This window comes from Hirundo rustica, chromosome 4 (genome assembly GCF_015227805.2).
Source record: "Hirundo rustica isolate bHirRus1 chromosome 4, bHirRus1.pri.v3, whole genome shotgun sequence".
NCBI lineage: Eukaryota > Metazoa > Chordata > Aves > Passeriformes > Hirundinidae > Hirundo > Hirundo rustica.
Window position 1 is genome coordinate 9,102,884 of NC_053453.1, and position 20,119 is coordinate 9,123,002.

The 20,119-nt window shown below is 36.8% G+C and overlaps 1 protein-coding gene across 8 annotated transcripts in view; it reads left to right on the forward strand.

Annotated features, from left to right (window-relative positions):
- Positions 1–20,119, forward strand: part of PCLO (piccolo presynaptic cytomatrix protein) — a 326,032-nt gene that overhangs the window by 204,886 nt on the left and 101,027 nt on the right. For all 8 annotated transcript variants that reach the window (XM_040061464.2, XM_040061465.2, XM_040061471.2 and 5 more), the window contains exon 10: positions 11,034–11,159. In XM_040061464.2, coding sequence (XP_039917398.1) covers positions 11,034–11,159 — 126 coding nt within the window. The remainder of the gene's footprint in view (positions 1–11,033; positions 11,160–20,119) is intronic.

Sequence of the window (20,119 nt, forward strand, 5' to 3'; positions counted from 1 at the left end):
AAATTCTAATCGGAGAAAGCAAGCTTGGCTCTGTCTACAAGCTGCAGTCATACTTTTGTGTTTTAGTCCAGACGCATGCTTGGAGACCTGCACAGATATATTTCTGTATGATGCATACATAGATTTCCCTACAACTATTTGAAGGCCTAAATACAAATTGTACAGAAAGGAACCAAAGCTAGAATAGGGTGGCCCTGAAAAAGAAGAATTAGTTGTAGTTTTCTTGATTATCGACCTCCATGCCTTCCCTTCTCAAGTGTCTGAATGATTTAAGTACATGAAAACTCCCTTCAAATGTGCAGTATGTTATGCTCTAGCCATCAGCTTTCCAAGTGACCTTTGCCACCTGTCTACCAGACAGGTCCATGGTTTTAAAAAGAATTAAATTTTATTAAACATTATCTGCAAACTAATAGTAAATATCTGTGCTTATTAACCAGACAATGACTGTTAACCAGAGGAAGGCACAGAACTCTATTATGCGGTAAAAGTTACTTAAAATATTGGTAAATTAAAAAACGTATACTTTTATTCCATCAGAGTTATCTCACTACAAGAGTTTTGGATATTCATCTAGATTCCATGTCTGATTGCTTCCCTGGCTGGTTTATTTCTCTTTCTTTGTTTGTTATTATTTGTTCCCTTTGTCTCTTTTTGCTCTTGCTTTCTCATTGCCCTTCTTTCTTATCAAAAGTATCAAAATGAGGTGTTGACTCATTCTGTCTGCATTTATACTTGTTGCATAAACACAGGAAATGTGTATGTTAAAACCCACAATCCTCAGTACAGCTCACATGGAGAGTCAGACCTTTCCATGAGAACAGTCACTGTTGAAACCACCCTTTCAGTAGCATCTTCAGCTGAACTTTTGTGTTGTTGGATTCTTACAAACCAGCTGGCCCATGGTCCTGGGTGACCACAGCGGCATGGGCACCATACATTGTCTCCGATTTCCTCACAGTATGTACAAAATGTCCTCTGTCTCGGCTATGCACAAAAACCTCTCCCATGTGATCATTTCTGCACATGCAAGAGCAGTTTATACTTATGTTATAAATTATCTATGTGCAGTTTGGTCAGTTCTGAAGCAGGAGCTGCCTGGGGAGATGCCTGAGACTGACAGATTCTCCTCAGGGGATTCATGAACACACCTTCAGTGTACACTTAGTGTTATCTTAACTGGAGTGTGCACAGTAGGAGTTACGTAGGGAAATGTCCTAAACCATACGAAATTCCCACTTGGAGAACTCCTGTAACTGTTGACCAGCTGCTTTGCTGGGAAACTGGCCAATGCTTCAGCCCATTATCTCATCTCGCTGGAGTTCTTGGGCCAGCCTGGGCATTGACGTTTCAGTGTGCTGGGTCAGCCCAGATAACCAACTCTACCACAGCAGCTGCAACTGTAGGGCAAGACTTCATCCTAATGTCACCATTTTAACTTGAATTGCACAGATCTCATCTTAGTCTTACCACACTAGAAGTTACTGTCTGGTTATGAATCCAAAAATTGTCACATTCTGAATATTAATAATAAGACTAGTCCCAAATATTTTAAATTGCATGCTTTTTCACTACATATTATGTGCACATGTGTTTGGTTTATTTGCTTTCTTGATTAATGAAAACTGACTTTGAGGTGCAGATGCCTTTGATGCTTTTTACATAACCTGGCATAATTCTGCAACCCAGAAGCATATAATGTGAGTTCTGGCATGTGAATGAGGTTTTTGAGAATTGAGGAACTGGGCCAAAATTGTGATGGCATAAGAATAGTAGTGCTGAATGAAAAATAAATGTATACTCGCTCGCTGCGCTGGCCGCTCTCTTGAAGGTTCTTGTTTTTTACTATATGCCATAATCTAGAGCATACAGATCTACTTTTTGAGATATGCAGTTTCCCCTCCTCAGACAATGCTGAAAGGTGTGAAGGAATTTCCAAGAATTTACTCTGCAAAGACTGATTCATAATTTGCAGTTACGGGAAAAAAAAAGAAAAAACAACAACAAAAACACCCATAGAAAAGGTGACAAAGCAATGATGGCAGCAATCAGTGAATGTTAATATATAATGCTCCAGAAACTCACTCTTTGTTTTCACTGAGAGTCCCCTGTTCCTTTTGGGTCCTTTAGCAGAACAGCATAAGTGCTCTTTTACACTGACAGAATTTTCTCTTCTGTTTTTTATCACACCATCATTATATTTGAAAAAGTGAATTAAGGATATGACTACTGAAGGTAATGAAAGCACTGGAAATACCTTTGGAAATGTTGCAAAGATAATTTACATTGTGTTACTCCTGATTAGGAAGCTGTTTAGGCACACTCAGGGGGAGAATTCAACAAGGCAGACACATCTCAGTAGGTCTATAGGTACAATGAGTGCAATCAGTTGAAGGTAATTTTTACTCCTTTACCTCACACAGGCTGAGTCAGAAGTAATTCTTCCTTTTTGAAAGGAGGGATGTTCTGTGTTTCCAGGAAAAAATGTACCTTTGAGCAACCAGACCGTCTGTGTTGGGGAACATCCTCTTCAATTCTCGGGGAACAAAAAAAACCACAAAAAACCAAAAAAAACGGCAGCAGAGAAACGGTTCAGGAAAATCTGCAAATTTTGTAGTGGAGCAAAGAAGTCAATTAGATGGTGGGCTGAAGACTGCATCCCTAATCTTCACCTCATCAGTGATGTCAGTGAAACTGCAAGTAGAATTACAGGGTAGCTGTAATGCTGTATACAGGTCAGACATGCCTCAGTCTCATAAGGATTGCTAATTCCTGCAAAAAACACCACACTTCTGAAATGTGCCAGCTCGTGCAGTGCTTATCCAGATGGAGAGGATGGCAATTCAAAGAATTTTCCTATATCAAGACCTCCTGCTATAGTCAGTCTCTATATAAACAAACGTATATATTTAGGATTCTTTCACCTGTGAGTTCAGCAAAATTAGTTCTTACAGCAAAATACTAAAGTGCAATGAATATGGGATTAGTAATCAATTAAAAACATGTTAAATATAGTCACAGTTTAAGTTCAATGTGAGAAGTCAGAATGGGAACTACAACCCACCTCCTGTCCTCATATTCTTAGAGGATTACTTATCCTACTTCTTTCATTTATATTTCATTTAATGTAGTGAAGCACTGAGATAATACTTTGCACAAAAAAAGGAATACCCTCCTCTAACATTCACTTGCCACTGGGGAAGGATTTAATCCCTAATTAATGGCCATCATTCCCTCCAACACTCCTTATCAGAGACATGGCACAGAAGGTAAAACCCATAAACAGAAAGGGACTGAGCTGTTACAGTCAGGCTACATCAGAAATTTTCCCGGGAAGTCACGTGGTAGTAAATGAGGACAGGAATGGAAATAAAAGGAAAGAGAGATGTCTGGTTTTGTCTTAATATCAATTTTAAAAAGAACTCAGTACCATTAAGCATTTCTAAATAAAAACAAACAAATAATTTCATCTGTGTGTTAGAAACACTTTGTAGAGGTACAGACCACATGTTGCATATTTATGTCTCTTGTCTCCAAATTATTTTAATTTGAAAAGCACTAGTGTGTATATTTAAAATACTTTCCATGAAATCTTTCTGGCAACTCAGTTGTTTCTGCATTTTTCAATGTACGAACGCTTTTTGAGGATCTTGAGTGGAGGTAATTGAGAGGGCAATGTGTCTGCTGACTATAAAGGTTCCATTTGCTTTCATAGCTGTCATGCAGAGAAGGCTGCCTAAACAGATCACTGCAACACTGAATGTTAGACTTCAGTCAAGCCCCTAGATTTCCATGGAGGTTTAGCTGTCAGTCAGTGGCATCTATTGAGGCATTGGTGTCTATCAGTAAACACAGATGAAACTCAGTACTTACAAGGGATTTTATAGATTTAAAGCTACGGTCTACCATGGATGGCACCGTAGATTCTGATGTGACAGATCATCCAGAAAGAGGAGACCTTTATCTTGTTTTCAAGTAGATGTGATAAATGCTTCAATAAGCTAATTCATAAAACACTTTATGATCCTTCAGGATGATAACCAGTGTGCAGATCAGCATGAAGCAGATTTGCAGCTGATATAAATCAATGCTGTACTATTAAAACAACTGCAATATATCTGAATTTCACCAGCTAGTGATTTGACTTTGTGTGTATTTTATGCCTTAATTGCCAATGGCTAAGAAATGCAATAGCTAGATAGAGTAGATATAGTCGTGCTTTTAGGAAACAACATCATCTAAGCTAATTTTGTTAGAAGCACCAAAACAATTCTCCTGAGGATGCTCTTGAAAATGTTGTACCCACATAGACAACCGTTCTCTGATATGGATCATCACATTATGTATTCCAGAGAATTGCATAAGAATAACAATGCAAATAAATTTTAGGCTGGATTTTATTATACACATTATTTTTCCTGCTATTTTTAAATTCCTGAGTTAACTTGTTTTTGTTTGCTCCGTCATGTTTCCTTTCTCTCTGTTCTGCAGACTTTAGAGATTGCTTTATCGCAACTGCAATGTCTAAATAAATAGCTTGCATTTCTTCATGGGACTTTTAACTCTGACCTCTCCAAGAGAAGTCATTGATGTTTTTATTGTGTTTGAGCCTTCTGTTCCATAAAGACAATGGAACAGAGTGTAAAATTTGTCCAGCAGATAAGGGCCTACCAGCACCCTTGCATATGTCTGGTCTAGATAAGGCTGGAGGAGGAATGAGGAGATAATGTCTAGTAAATGAACACAGGCAGAAGATATGTTCTGCCTCCATTCACAGCCAAATAGTGTTGAAAGGCTTCATATTGTTTGATTTGGTGGATATGTTCTCATTACTATAACATGGTTCTTTGGCACATTACAAAGTCTTTCATGCCTAATGTCTCATTTGCATGCTTTCTTCTCACACATTTGCTACCATTGGATCTTGACCAAAAAAAGATCACCCCTGTGCTTCCTTGCCGTAATTCATGATTATGGTTTTGTTCTAGTTTGGGGGATTTTTTTATGTTATTAGAAAGTGATGTAAAATCATATTTGGACAAGTCTGTGCATTGGGTTCTGGATCTGAAACACAACACTTAATCTCTGTTTTGAGATTTAAGCATATCTCCCATTTCGACCTACTCAGAGATAGGTGTTGTAGCCCTGTGATTTGAAGTTTAAGCCCATTTCAATTTTTCCCATTTTACTTCTGTATAGTTTCACTTCAAAGCACAAAATATCCAAAGGTGTTAATATGACCATGGGTTTACAGAAGTAGTGAGTTTCAGCTACCATCTTGAAGGGTATGCTTTAAGGCTCTTAGAATTCAAAATCAGTAGCACTTTTAAAAATATCTTTCTTGAAGTTCAGTCATTTAAAAGTCTATCTAGAATTCATATAGGTCTATTTCTAACTGTGATAAAAGTCAGATTTCTGCTGACGCTCATACTTACAGTTTCCTGTGCCAATTTGCACAAACACGTGTGATTACTGAAAATCTGTTGTACATTCTAACTGCTTCTTTACTTTCCCTGCTCATATAATTAGACAGACAAATGGTTTCATACTTTCAAAAATTAGTCCAGAGGAAATATTTTCTTGAGTTAACACATGAACAGTGTTTACACAGAGCTTCTGGGTCATGTGCTAGCATTTTCCTACATGTGTTGAAGTTGTTGCTGCTGCATAGGACCGATATGAGAATTAATGATAATCAGTCCTTGCATTTGCTGCTGGAGTTTAATGAGAGAAAACATCCCTGGAAAATTAATTTTCATTTTTGTGTAAAATCAGGACCATCAACACCATCAAAACCCTGCTGGGCTTTTAGTTTCTCAGTTTTGCACTGCTTTTTTTTTTTTTTTTTTTTTTTTTTTTTTTTTTTTTTTTTTTTTTTTTTTTTTAAACCTTTAACTTATGTGAGGGGTTATCAGCATTTGTTTGAAAAGGCAAGTCTAATAATTGCTTGGATGCTGAAATGGTTCCAGGAAATCTAGACTGTTTATACTCTAATGGCTGTAATGGAGCTGATCAGCAAAGCAGTGAAAAAATGGTAAGATTTCATGAACTTCCCTGTGACCTGACAGCAACAGCAACAGATTGGCAACAGTCTGATCTTTATTATCTCCATAAGGGACAAAAAAGACTAAATTGTAATTGCAGAGATCAGGTCATAGTCAGCATATCCCAGCACAGTAAATTACAGTCTTTCTGCCGTGTTGCTGCTGTGACACAATGAAGTATACAAGGAGATAGGATTTCATAGTGTCTGAGCTGCAGAATTATAAATATATCTAAAGGGACAGAAAGTACCTCATGGTGGAAATAAGGAAAAAAGAGTAATGAATTTTGAAAATGCATTTGCAGTAATGCTCACCAGGACACCAGGGACAGAATTTATTAGCGTCAGGTTGTTGGTTACTGATCATATATTAATTTTATATATATATATATATATATATATATATATATATATATGTGTGTGTGTGTGTGTATGTGTATGTGTGTGTGTGTGTGTATACATGTAATGAAACAGTTTATGGTGTCTGGAAGGATATAAAATGACAAGTGAAATGTCCTTTTGAAAGTCACAGAGCTGCTTAATTGCCAAAAAGCAAAATAGGCCATTCAATATTTTTCTTCCAAATATTAAATTCTCACAAAAACAAACCTCTGTGGCTATTAAGTCTTTGATGGAATGGAATGGAATGGAATGGAATGGAATGGAATGGAACACAATGCAATGCAAAATACAGTATTTCAGTCAGAAGGTACCTACAAAAACATTATAGTCTAGCTACTGACCAATTCAGAGTGGAAGAAAAGTAAAAGCTTGTAGTTGAGGGCATTGTTCAAAAGCCTCTTAAACCCTGATAGGCATGGAGCATTGACCACCTCTCACAGAAGCCTGTTCCAGTCTTTAATCACCTTCTCAGTCTAAATCTCTCCTGATACAACTTTGAACTATTCCCATAAGGTCTATCGCTGGATACCAGGGAGAAGAGCTCAGCACTTCCCTCTCCATTTCTCCTCCTCAGAAAGCTGTAGAGATCAATGAGGTTGTCTCCCACAGCCTTTTCTCCAGACTTAGCAAACCCAAAGCCCTTAGACTCTGCTCTCAGAACATTCCTTCCAGCCCTTTCACCAGCCTTGCCCTCCTTCAGACACATTCAAGGACCTTGACAATCCTTCTCAAATCATGGGGCCCAGACCTGTACATGGTACTCAAGGTGAGGCTGAACCATTGCTCGACAGAGCAGGACAATCATCTCTTTGACTGTCTGGTGATGCTTTGTTTGATGCCTCCCAGGACAGGGTTTGTCCCCTTGGCTGACTCTCCTGACTCACACTGAGCTGCTGCTGAGCAGCACCCCAGATCCCTGTCTGATTTACAGTCATTGCTCTCCCCACTTATACTTGTGCCCAGCGTCAGAGGTCCAGGACCCAGCATTTCCACCTGCTGAATTTCATCCCATCAATCATGGCCCAATGCTCAATCTATGTAGATTCCTCTGGAAGGCCTCTTCTTCATCAAGGGAGTCAACAGCACCTCCCAGTTTTTGTCGTGAACAATCGTGCTAGTGGTGTATTCAACTCCTGCATCCAGACTTTTGACACACATATTGAACAAACCTGCCCCTAGAATTGATCTCTGAAGAGCACTGCTGGTGTCCAGTCCCCAGCCAGATTGTCATTCCATTTATTACAATCCTTTCAGCTCTGCCCTCCAGCAGTTCTTCACCAAGAACAATGTGAATCTACTCAGCCCACAGCTGGACAGCTCACCCATAAGGATCCTGTGAGAGCCAGGATCAAAAAAGTGCAGTAAAACCCAGAAGAACTACATCCAGCACCTTCCAATTATCCACTGGGCAGATGACCTAAAGCTTCAAACTCTGATTGTTCATATGTTCACCTGTATAAATCAGTGCCTTGCAAGCTAACTGTAGTGATGAAGTATCTTTTTTGTTTGCTTGTTAAAATCAAAATATAAAAGTAATTTAGTTGCATGATCAGCATTGTCAAAGTTGTGCATTATATATTTTATTATATATTTCATTATATATTTTGGGTTGGGTGGGATTGGGTTTTGAGGGTTTTTTTTTAGCTTAGCATGCTCCATCATAAAGCTTTAGTTCAGTTAAGATGGGAGAGTAGGATCACAGCCTTGGGAGATCAGTAAAATCTGTTTTAATTAATTACTGGTCTTCTTGCTTTGAAGCATCCTAAAAAGGATTGGATTTCTAGGTGTAAATTTCCCTTTCAAGAGATGTTTTCCTGAATATATTTTCCATGGAAATCAATACTCATAATTTAGAAAGATGCCTTCTCTTATTCAAATCACAATGATTAGCTTTCTGATAGTCCTGTGTCTTCTAAAGAAAACAGAAGTTCATTAATCTGAAAATCTAAATGAGAAAGATGATATTGTTATATCAAAATAGCCTGAGAGGTGGAAATTAAGACTAAAAATGTTAAAAATAAAAAGAACAGCAAAAACAAGGGGGAAAAAGATCTGAGAAAGCATATGATGGGTATTTTTAAACTATCTGCATTCAAGGTTATGAAAAATGGTCAATATTGAAATAGAAGTAGCTCAATATTTTCAGTAGATAAAATATAAATAAGCTTGAAATCCCATCTTTACATGAGAAAATACAGCAAGACCCAAGCAATATTTCTTTGTCAGCCAAAACAGAGCACTTAGAGCTCATTGGATGAAAAGTAGCTCATTAATTTTGACTACCAGGAATGAAGGTTTTGAAATTAAACTTAATTTAAATTTAAACTGTGATTTAAATATTTTTTTCTAGTAGTGTTTTTGCAACAAACACACACAAACACACATTCACCAACTCCCATGATTGTCCCTTATCAAGAGTAGCTCTACTTTATGCATAATGTCAGTCATATATTTTACTCTAAAACCTGCAAACATAAAGCTACAAGCCCTTTCAAAATGTCTAGGAGTAAAAAATCTTCATATATTAGCATGGAAAGTACTTTTTTTTTATTAGCAGTAATATGGACAAAACCCTCCAAAAACCAAACAAATACATCAGCCAAGATTTTCAGTTCCCTAGCATAGGTATCCATGTCAATGTCTCTGAAATCAAGTGTACACTAATTTATATGACAAACTATTTCTCTGGCATTCTGTCACAAATAAGGTATGAGAGGTAGAAATACTAATACTGTGTATCACGATAAAATCTTGATTCTGAGGAGTTCCTTCCCTCTGTGATGAAAAGCAGACAGTCCTACAGATATATTGAAAACTCCATATGTGGTCTGTGTGAGTTAAGATACTGTGTCCTTGTGTGTGTTTCATATGAAGAATAGCTGTTTCTTGGATTTGCTGAACTTAATAGTTCCCAGTTGTGAGCTTTAGATCTATAAACATATAAATGACTCTTTCCATACAGCTTGATCAGAAGTTCTCTGTGCAGAGCGGCCCACATGAATTTTTAAGTACTCAGGATGGACTTATGTTTTAATGTTTTTATGGGTGTATGCATTCGCTTTAAGCAATGAGGTACTTATTTGTTAAAAATTGTACTGCCTAATTTTTTAAAGGACATTTAGACTCATCCTTGGAAAGGTGGTTTTGCTTTCCCTATCAACTTAAGAAAAGTTAACATTACCTACCAGTGCAAAATTTCAAATTTGCACTGAAATAAGGTAATTAACTTAAAATATTAATGCAGTTTGTTGCAATTAAACTGAAAAATCACTCTCCTCAAAAAAAAAAAAAAAAAAAAAAAAAAAAAAAAAAGAAAAAAAAAAAGAAAATGTGTCTAATTATGAGGAAAACTGAGTCCAAAAATATATAGATTTAGCTAAATTGGGATAGAAAACTTAGTGGAAATCTTTTTTGGTCAGAAACATAATGTGGCAGGTCCTTGCACTGAAAAAAACTCAGGGCTGACTTACGAAACACTAATAGCATTATGAGGAAAAGCTTTAATCTAAAAAGATAAAGCCTTACAAAGAGGTGGTGTGGTGACCTATCTACAGCTGGTTAGTCTAATCACTCATCAGGTTTGGCTGATGAAATTAATAAATTGAAAAATAATTATTTAGCCATTATATTTTTATTTACCTTATAATTTACCCAATAAAGGTGGGTAAATAAGCCTTATAATTCCCAGACTAAAGTGTGAATCATCTCATATGGAACTTTCTTCAAATAAAAAAATTGTTTAACTAGTATAGGAAGTTTTGTTGTTTCTGTTTATTTTTAAAGGGAAATAACATGAAAAAAATTGGCAATGTATAAGATTATTTTATTACTTTATATTTTAAGCTTTTGTTTTCACTCTCATTATTTTGTACATAGGGAAGGCTAGTGATCTGCTTCTCTCCAGCTAAAATAATGAGTGATGAAAATGTTTTTTAAACGCTGTACTTTTTTTAAAAGGAAGAAAATATGTGATGCAATGATAATTTACAGATTTTTTGTATGCTTTTCCCACCATTAATGTGCACATCCTTTGATGTGAAAGATTCAATTAAAAGCAAATGTTTAAGGAAAATAATAGCATCTGCCAAGTATAAGTTCATGTAAATGTACATGCTTTGCTGCTCGAAAGAGCAAGCTAAAGGATTTCTGTCAATGTCTCCATAATTATGTGATTCTAAAAGCTCAGATATTATAATTTCTCAGATAAATTGCATGCATGTTGTAGGCATATGATAAAGGTAATCTTTGAATCCACACTTCATGTGGATTTCTAGCAATTTAATTGAATTTATTAATACTGTAAATATATTGTCAGAAGAAGATAGGATTAGCTTCAATGTAATTTTTAGTGACTCAATTGTTTGTGTTATGTCAGTCATGCAGTCACTGCTCAAGAAGATCTTCCCAAAGTTAGGTTTCAAGAAGAGCATCAGGTATGACTGCAGTTAACCCTGAACTTTCAACCACAGACAGAAAGTTATTTGGGACATTTTCAGTAACCTCTGTTGACTTGCTCTTTTCCTTTCTTTCCAGTGAATTATTCATGGCTTCATTTCTGTTCAAAGTTTTCTCTTTCTTTTGATCACAGGCAATGGACTGGGAATCCGAGTTGTAGGTGGGAGAGAAATTCCAGGAAGCAGTGGGGAGATTGGTGCTTACATTGCCAAGATCTTGCCTGGGGGCAATGCAGAGCAAACGGGGAAGCTTATAGAAGGTAAGAAAAATGCATTATTAAAAAACGGAGCCATGGATCTGTTGGGAGTTTGTTAGAATTATTTATAACATGCATTTTCTTTTGCACAACAGATGCAATTTTGTGCAAGTAGTGAGTGCTAAACCTCCATAATGCTTAAAGTAGAAAAAGCCTGATAGAAAGAGATTTTATGACTTCTATGGCCAGACAGTTGCCATGATGAGCATTATTTTGTCATGTCTTCAGTAATACGTGTAAACATGCTGTCTATATGGTTGTATATATCATCAGTGTATATCATGGACATTGTTTTTGAAGATCTTTAACCTGTCTTGATCATCTAAGTATCCATGTTTGAAATTACTTGTATTTCTTAGTTGTACAGGTAAAACAGATCCAGCTGTCTCCCAGTTACATGGAGTAACGTTTTTTCTTAGTTCCCTAAAGTCATACCTAATGTTAGTTTTCCAGTGTAAGGTAACCATCCAACCTGCCCCAACAAGCAACAGAAGAAAAGAGGTATCCACGGAAAAGCAGTTATTTATTATCTAACTTGGACCTCTGTTTCAAGAATTGAAAGTGTCTTCCTCCTCTAACTGGCTTTAAGAAGACTGTATTAAACTTCACATCGTCCTTTAGGCTACCAAAGCTAGGTGGAATGAATCTGACTTTATTATCAATACTTTTCTAGGATTATTGCAATATGATGATTCGGTCTAATAATTTATTCCTGTGATGATACAAATGCCATCTTCTTTTTACACCTTTCTCTTTTTATAGCTATTTTCTAGTTCCCTTTTACATATCTGTATGCACCTGAAGTGTCAGTCTCATCACGGACAAAAATAGAGTACAGTTGTTTCTATTTCATTCAACCAATTTTTTTTTTTTTTCTTAAATAAAAGCATGTATAGAGGGAAAAAATAACAAAAGAAGAAAAGTAGGAAGAATAGTTCTTCCAGGCAGAATTCAAGTCACATAAATTTTCTCAATAGTAAACAAGCAAAAAGAGTCATGATTTAATCAAAAGCATTTTGCAGGCAGAAAAATTGAGTAAATTGATTAAAGAATGTATTTACAAAAATTAATTTGATTATTCTGTGGGTATTACAAAACAATGACACCTGAATTCACCCCACAGCTTTTTACATCCTTGATGCTTTCTTGGCCAATATTTTAATGATATACAACAACATCAAAAAAGGCACACAAACCCCACTGTCAATGACATTAAACAGAAAAAGAAAAATATTTATTTTTGGCCTATAGAGTTGATTTTGATGTTCATTTTTAATGGGTAATATCTCATGATATATGATAGAATGGTGTTATTTTTTTGTGCATGAATGATGAAGGAATTGACCTTAATTTTGTGTGTTTTGAAGCAAGTATTTCTTTTGGCCCCCTCCATACGAATAAGTAGGTCTTTCGTAACTGTGCTAGATCATGCATGCATTGTTTCAGTACCAAGCAAGTAAAGAAGAAAATGTGGTTATTCAACATTTTCTCAAGACTGGGCATTTCAAGAAAGAGAGTGAGCAGTTACAGATTGAATTGTCTGTGGTCTTTTGGTTTATTTTGCCAGGAATCTTTCTGGAAATTGAAGCTTAAAACAGTTTTTTACTCACTATATAGGTTAATTTCAGCTGTGATCAAGAACATCTTGGATTTACAATAACTACAGGAGAAATCTGACATAGAAATGTACTTTTTAATCTGTTCATATAATATATTTTGAAGGTTTATTCCTGTTTCATAGGAAGATGAATATGACAGTAAAATCTTTATTCTTTTGTTTCATTCTTCCATCATACGTTCACTCATGTTTCTGATCCAACATTTCTAAAAGTATCCCAGACTCAGATAAATTGGCATAAATCAGCTCCATCAAAATCTCTATATTTCATCTGTAGAATTTGTCCACACGTCTCAGAATATGTTTAGTAATGATGTGTTAAATGTTCTCTCTGAGAGAAAAAATGCTTCCTGCAGAATGTTTTTTGACTATGACATACAAGACAAACATTTCCTCTAACTATCATTTACATTTACGTCTTCTTGCCTTTATATCTAGTTTAATTTTTATGTTATTTTAGATGGCTATCAGAGATCAACAAAGAACATTTTCTACTTCACTGTGAGTTGTGGTTGGCTTAGTAGAAATATGGCTGGTGCCCACTTAACCTCTGTCCTTCAGAAGTGCTAAAATCCACGGAGGTCTTCAATCATTCTCATAATGATCTGTGTAAATCCAACCAGAATGCTAATCTTACCAACATGACTGATATTGCTACAGAGAGAAAACATAAAGAAAACTTCGTACATCCTTATCTGTAAATGCAATTACTTTTATTTTTTTCTTTTTGTAGTAATCATGAGTCACTTTTCCTGATGAAATGCTGTGTGACTACAAATTAGAGTGTATAGCGACTCATCAAGTAAACGTATACTAATGTCATTATAAGCTAATATCTTGACTCATTAGCCTTTCTAAGAACATGAATCATTGTGAAAAATCCCATCAACTTAATTAATTCCTCTAATTCTAAAAACACTGGGTCAGGTCTGAAAATCCTACCAATAGCATAAGAAACTAGGATGGATTTATTGTGGAGGAAGACAAACTCCTACCTGCTCTCTGTACAACTGCATATAAAGAAATGACACAGAGATAGCATTCCTATCCTTAGGGAATAACATAGAATTTTAGCCTATTTTAAAAGCTTTGGAGGAGTCTTAATGCTGAAAAATTATTTATAGTTCTGACTGGCAAATACCAGTCTTCTCGGTTCTCTCACCTTGAATTGCTTTCAAACGTCAAAAATATCTCTGATTCATCACTCATTGGCATAACAAAAACTGGAGGTGGAAGGCTCATTCCAGCAAGCTCATCAAGTGCAAGGACTGTGTCAGTTTGATAGATGTGTCTGTGCTCCCCGTCGTGTTGACAGAAACAGTTCAGCTATATTCCACCTGGTGGACCTACCAAATGAGTGGCATTTCAGCCAGAATTTTTCAGAAACAGAGTAACATAGAGTAAAAAGCAGAAATAAAATGTTTATGCATGTTACCTACTATTACAAATTTGCTGGATGCCCTCAGCATTCCAGTTTTCTTATTGGACCATTTCAATAGGCAGACTGGGGAGCCTGGGAACTGATGAACAACAGGTGTCTTTATTCCAAGTTTTCAATCAGCCAGACAAGCTGTGTTGCAATGGCTAGGTCATCTGATGTTCATTGAGATGAAGATATTCCGTGACTTTCCAGTCTCTTAGAAATTCTGGTAAACTAGCATGGTAAAAAATTAATGGAGAACTTGATTTGTGGTGATCTTACTTCCTTTGCTTATACCTCACTCAGCAACCCTGACACTAGCCAGACTTCTGTTAGCCTGTCCTGAGCCCTTATTGTGTGCATGTCTATTTTTCATATGTATGGATCATTTAAATTATTCTTTCCCCAGCTTAAAAACAGGAAAATCATATATAGTGAAGACAAAAACTCTTGTCATGAAAAATACTGAAATAAAACTTCCTGAAAGAAAAACTACCTGATAGACATACAGATTCTGAAAGATAATTACACCTGTTAAAGATGTTAAGTAGGTCAGAGGGGAGAAACGTCACTGCTGTTGGAGAGTTCAATCTTAGTTAATGGTGCCCTCACCTCAATCCAATCCTTTAGCACTTGATTTGATCTGGACTAATAATTACTCTTCTCAGGATGCAGGAAACATTGCTCATGAAAACACTGTGAGGGTCCTCTCAGAGCCACCTGCCTTCAAGAGTAGGTAAAAGCACATCCAATGTCCTCAGTATCAAAGTCTAAATATTGACAGTAAGTTCTTAAATGTACTCAGTACCTTTTAGACTTTGATCAACCTGCTAAGAGAGAGATACTCAGCTTTTCTAAATTCATTGATTGTCTTTAATTGTGCTGAAAGTTTCCCAGGCCACATGGCCAGTTCCCCTCAGGAAAATATTTTAATTGAGTGGGTCTTTGGGAATGTCAGAGATCTCTTTCATCTTTAGAAAACTGCAGTCTCAGAACTTTAAGATGCCTTCAGGAAATGAAATTGAGGTCTCCCTATTTCATCTTATCCCTATGTATTTTTTTTTTTTTCCCTCGCATATAAAATCTTTCATATTCTTATACATTCATCACAATTTTATTCTGTGAAGATTTTTTTATACAGAGCTCACTCTCTCTCTAATGTCCTAATATGGGGTCAAATAACACCAGAATCATTCCTCAGACTGAGATTTAGAGCCTTCCTCTGGAATGTCGTGGGATGACACAGTTGATGGCCTCTTGGATCCACAGACCACAGCCACAGTGTCAACAAGAACACTTTCTCATAAATCTGAAGCCAGTAGAGAGAATATATTCACTGCTTGTCACCAAGCAACCTTCCACACCAAACTAACATATGAGATGAACAGGGTGCGCCAAACAACATGTGTTACTGGCAAAAGAGATCCACATCTAGACCAGTGGGAAGTGATTTCCACCCAAAGCGAAATATGATAGGGGAAAGGAAGAAAGAGCTATTTGGATAACCTCCATCAGAGAGCAGCTTAGCTCCCCACCTTCAGTTCACAGAAGAAGGAGATACACCCAGAGCCCTGTCAGAAGCCTGCCTTAACCAGAATGCTCCACAGCTCCCACCCATGGTGTGGACTTTGGCTTCTGACCTGGTTCACTTCAAGCATCTGGCATCATAATGGAAGAATGCGCAGTGAGAGAGATTCTTCAAAGACAGAGAAGAAAAAGTCAGGGACTCTTACCTACATGTGTCCAAGCATGGTTAGCACAGCTCTTCATTATTTCCAGAACAGGCAGTTAATCAAAAGGAAAATTATGATAAAGGCATAAGGATTTATAGATTATGATAAAGAGAGCAGCTGCATGGTTAGGTGAAAATCTACTACAAAATACCAATCAGTTGACCACCCACAAATGAGAGGGAATTATGAGAGAGTGAAATATAGGAGCCCTTGGTAGCAATTTTGAATCTGGGGAAGGCTGCAAATGAAAGCTGAAAGACAGCCAATGTGTTCATGGTGTTTAAGCAATCCCTCATGCACAAAGCATTAAATAGGGAAAAAGTGTATTTTTACTACCTACAGTTTTTCCTCTGAGGAGGATGTAAATAAGGCTAATGAACAAACTGGAGAGGAGATGGCCAATGTGGGGAGATGATTAACTGCACTTTGGTTGTCTAGTATCAATAAGATGAATCTGGCCTTAATCAATATTGGGTACAGGCATTGGAATATTAGAATCTTTAAAGATTTTCCTTAGTTCTGGGCAATGACGTCTTTGGATACAGGTAGATTTCTCACTCCTTCAGTACAAGTTGCCAACTAGGTAGCTTCCAGAATCTGTTTCACTTCAGCTATGCCCTGTCAATGTGTCCCTTCATGTGTTTTCAGATGATAAATTTTCAATCATAGCTTTTTAAGTCCTTGTCATCTTAAAGAGTGTTATTTACTGTCACAGGAAACAAATTATTTCTTTCAAGTCCTTTCAGAAGGACAGAAGGATGCAACTGAATTACTGACCAGTCCATGAAAGGATTATAAAGAAAATGTTAACAGTTTTTCTACAGCTTGTTCGATATACTTCTGGGGTACTTTGAATAGCAACAAGTGCTGAAAAACAAGGCCAGACTGCTTCAGAAGGTCTTTTGCAAAGGCAGTAGAGGTATAATGGCTGTCCATCTTATCAAAGCTGTCTCTTGTCATATCACAGACATGCTTTGCATGTTGCTTGGAAAATGCAGTGTGACTGGAATGGTCATGGGCACCGAAATAGTTGGGAAACCAGAGCAGAAGCAGTAAGTCACTATCCTTCTCTCTACTCTTGTCACACTTCCATCTTATCCCTGAGTTATAGATGGGCACAATTGTAACTCTGGCTGATCTTTTATCTGTCACTGGCTGGTCATTTATTGGTGGGAAGTGCAATAGGCACCAGGTCTTCCTGAGTTTTAAAATACTGTTTAGACAGCTAAAATTGGAAACATTGATTGGGGCATCACAAGGAAAAGAGATTTTCCAGTCCCCATGAAGCAAAGATAGTGAAGAGCCAGCATCCCTTCTTGAATCCCTCTAATAACTACACATCTGGCAGAAAGCAGATTGCACGACGAAGCTGGAAAATGATGGAACAAAACTAAAAGGAACACAAGAAGGGAAGGGAAGGGAAAAAAAAATTCAAAAAAACCCCAAACTGTGGATCAAGTCTTAAATGAAATAATCTTTTCATCCTGCACTTCCATTTTGAAATTTGGCTGCTTAAATTTATTACTGCATTGGGGGGAAAAAAAGTATTAATTTTACTCTGTTCTCTAAGTGTTAGTCTTCATGATTTATTTTGCTGTCCATGCTTGTTCTGCTAAGTCAGAAGAGAAGAGAGCTTGCTCTCAACATATCCCCTGGGCTACAGGTTCAGGTATCTCTGTCCCAGCAGAAACTGGCTTTATCAAAGATAATATGCACAAAGTAACAGGCAGTGCCATTGTTTGGTTGTAAGCTTTGCCCTAAAACTCTTTAGAAAGGACTTAATCTAAAAAAAAACCTAAATACATCCCTTAAGCTGTAAATCTCAACTTACATAGTTGTGCTTCTCTCATCCATGTATTTTGTTCTGCCTTGTATTTCTTTTCATAGGTAACAATCCAAGGTATAGGATTATTCTTGTTAAGCATGGCAATGGTCATTTGATATATAGAAAAATGCCTTTAAATATATTTAAATTAATATTTTTAAGGATATTGAGTTATTAGAAAGGATACCCTGCCAAAGTGTATTGCTTAACATGTTAGAATTAACCTAATATCCAATAGAATGAAAAAAAAAGAAAGGCAGAAATCTTCATCATGCTGGTTTAGCCATTCCATATGCTGTCCCACTGACAGTGGTCTCAATTCCATTCTTAATATGGCAGCAGTTGAGTTGTTCTGAGAATTAAGTTTGGCCTTTCCCTGAGATATGAGAAAGAAATAGGAATTATCAGAAGGAATGAGAATTGTTTCAGTACCTGTGTGACACTTAGAGAAAGAAGTGGAAGTAGAAATAATTGCAGTATAAAAAATTGACTTGGAAATTTATTGAGAGCTGATTCCTGTAACACTGTGCACAACTTAATTTACTAAATCTCTTTTGTGGTGGTTGAATCACACTTATAAGTTATATCAGTTACATCATTCTGACACCATAAGATTAAACTAAAACTCCTTAAACTATATGTTCTATATTTTCTGAAGCAGGGAAAAATGCTATTTTCTAACTGGGGTTTTACAAGGATACTTGATCAGAAAACTTATTGAATACTTAAAATATTAGTTTCAATGAGATAAACCAGGTAATATGAGTTTGTAATGTTTCTGCCCAGAATTGGTAATTGCTTTATATTTAATTTTTCTGCAACAAAAAATGAGCACTTTAAAGAGATGTTAGAGAGTAATTTGCATCTAGGAAGTAGTTGAGCAGCTATAAAGACTGAGGTTGAATTTAATCTAAAGAAGAAGGGAAAACTTAAGGTGTATTTAGAAATTTTGTAAAGCTATGGAAAAGAAGCATTAAATGTAAACATATTATGGCAAGTAAAAATATGTCCCCTTGTATAATGCCAACTACCAACTTTTGCACTCTTGCATTTAGTCTTGTTATGTACCATGTAATCTACTATAGTTTATACCTCCTTTAAGATCAACAGCTCCAGAAATGACTTGAACAATTAATTATTGATGAAAATCAATTTTGCTATAAAAGGCATATTATACAAATTGAACAAGGAACTTAGATTCTTAATAACAAAGAAATAATTTTATCAAAATGACCCTATAGGGAGTTTGTTTGTTTGTTTTTTAAGTCTTAAATAGATAAGTCTGATTTATGGAAACAAGAAAAATAACCTGGATGCTTCAATAAGAGGGAAGAGGTAAATACAGTCACTAGATATTCCAGAGCTAATGAAGTGAAGAACCATCACAAAAGTCATGAGAAAAGCATTTGTCAGATAGTTTATAATACAAATTGTGGAAGATGAAGGGTAAATGTCATTTGTGTCATAGCTAGCTTTCAATGACACTCCACTAAGATATTAGAAACTACTACAAGCTGTTGTAAAATACTTATGTAGAGTTATGCAATTAGTAATTGTGGTGTCTCTCTCTTGGAGCCCTGGCTCTGTTTTTGCCTTGGCTAGCTTGAGAGACAAACCACAGTTGGAAAGATTTTTCCTCAGGGCCCCAAGGATCCCAGAGCAGCTGTGAGCCTTTTCCTTTAGAGAGAACAGGTCCACATTGGTGGCAAAAGGAAGGGGAAATCAAGGCATTATTCAGTCTTTCTCCTGTGGTCCTGCCCCCGCAGGGTCAGGAGCCCAGTCCCTATCCTGCAGCCAAGAGGCCAGCTCCACCTGCTTTTCCTGGCTTTTATCTGGGGGAAGGGGCTAGAGGTGGGGACAAGCCACTACGCAATCAGGGATACAGTGGGAGTGGAACAGCGTTGGATTACATTCCAGTGTGGGAGAATGGGTGAGGAAAAGGAGCCGAGACAAACTTCGGGATGATACATTTTCCAGGGGAACAGGGGAGTACAGAAGAAACCATTACAAAACCCAGTATAAAAATGAAATACAATATAAACCAAAATAATACACAACAAGTAATTTTCAGATACACAGCTTTTGGCAGCATTCATTTTTCAGCACCTTGAGGAACAATTCCTGTTAGAAAGAATATCCAGGTATTTCTTGGAAAGAACCCTCCATGCTTCCAGAGAATGTGCCTGAAGCCCTGTTTCTTTGAGCCCAGCAGGTACAGCAGCAGGCAGCGTTGTCATCAGGCTGCCCACAAAGCTTTCTTGGCTCCTGCTGGCACCATGCAACTTTCTGCTGTCCTCTGGGATCACACACATCACAGGTGCTTTGTGGTTCTTCCTCTGACATTGACAAGTACCACCCATCCATGTG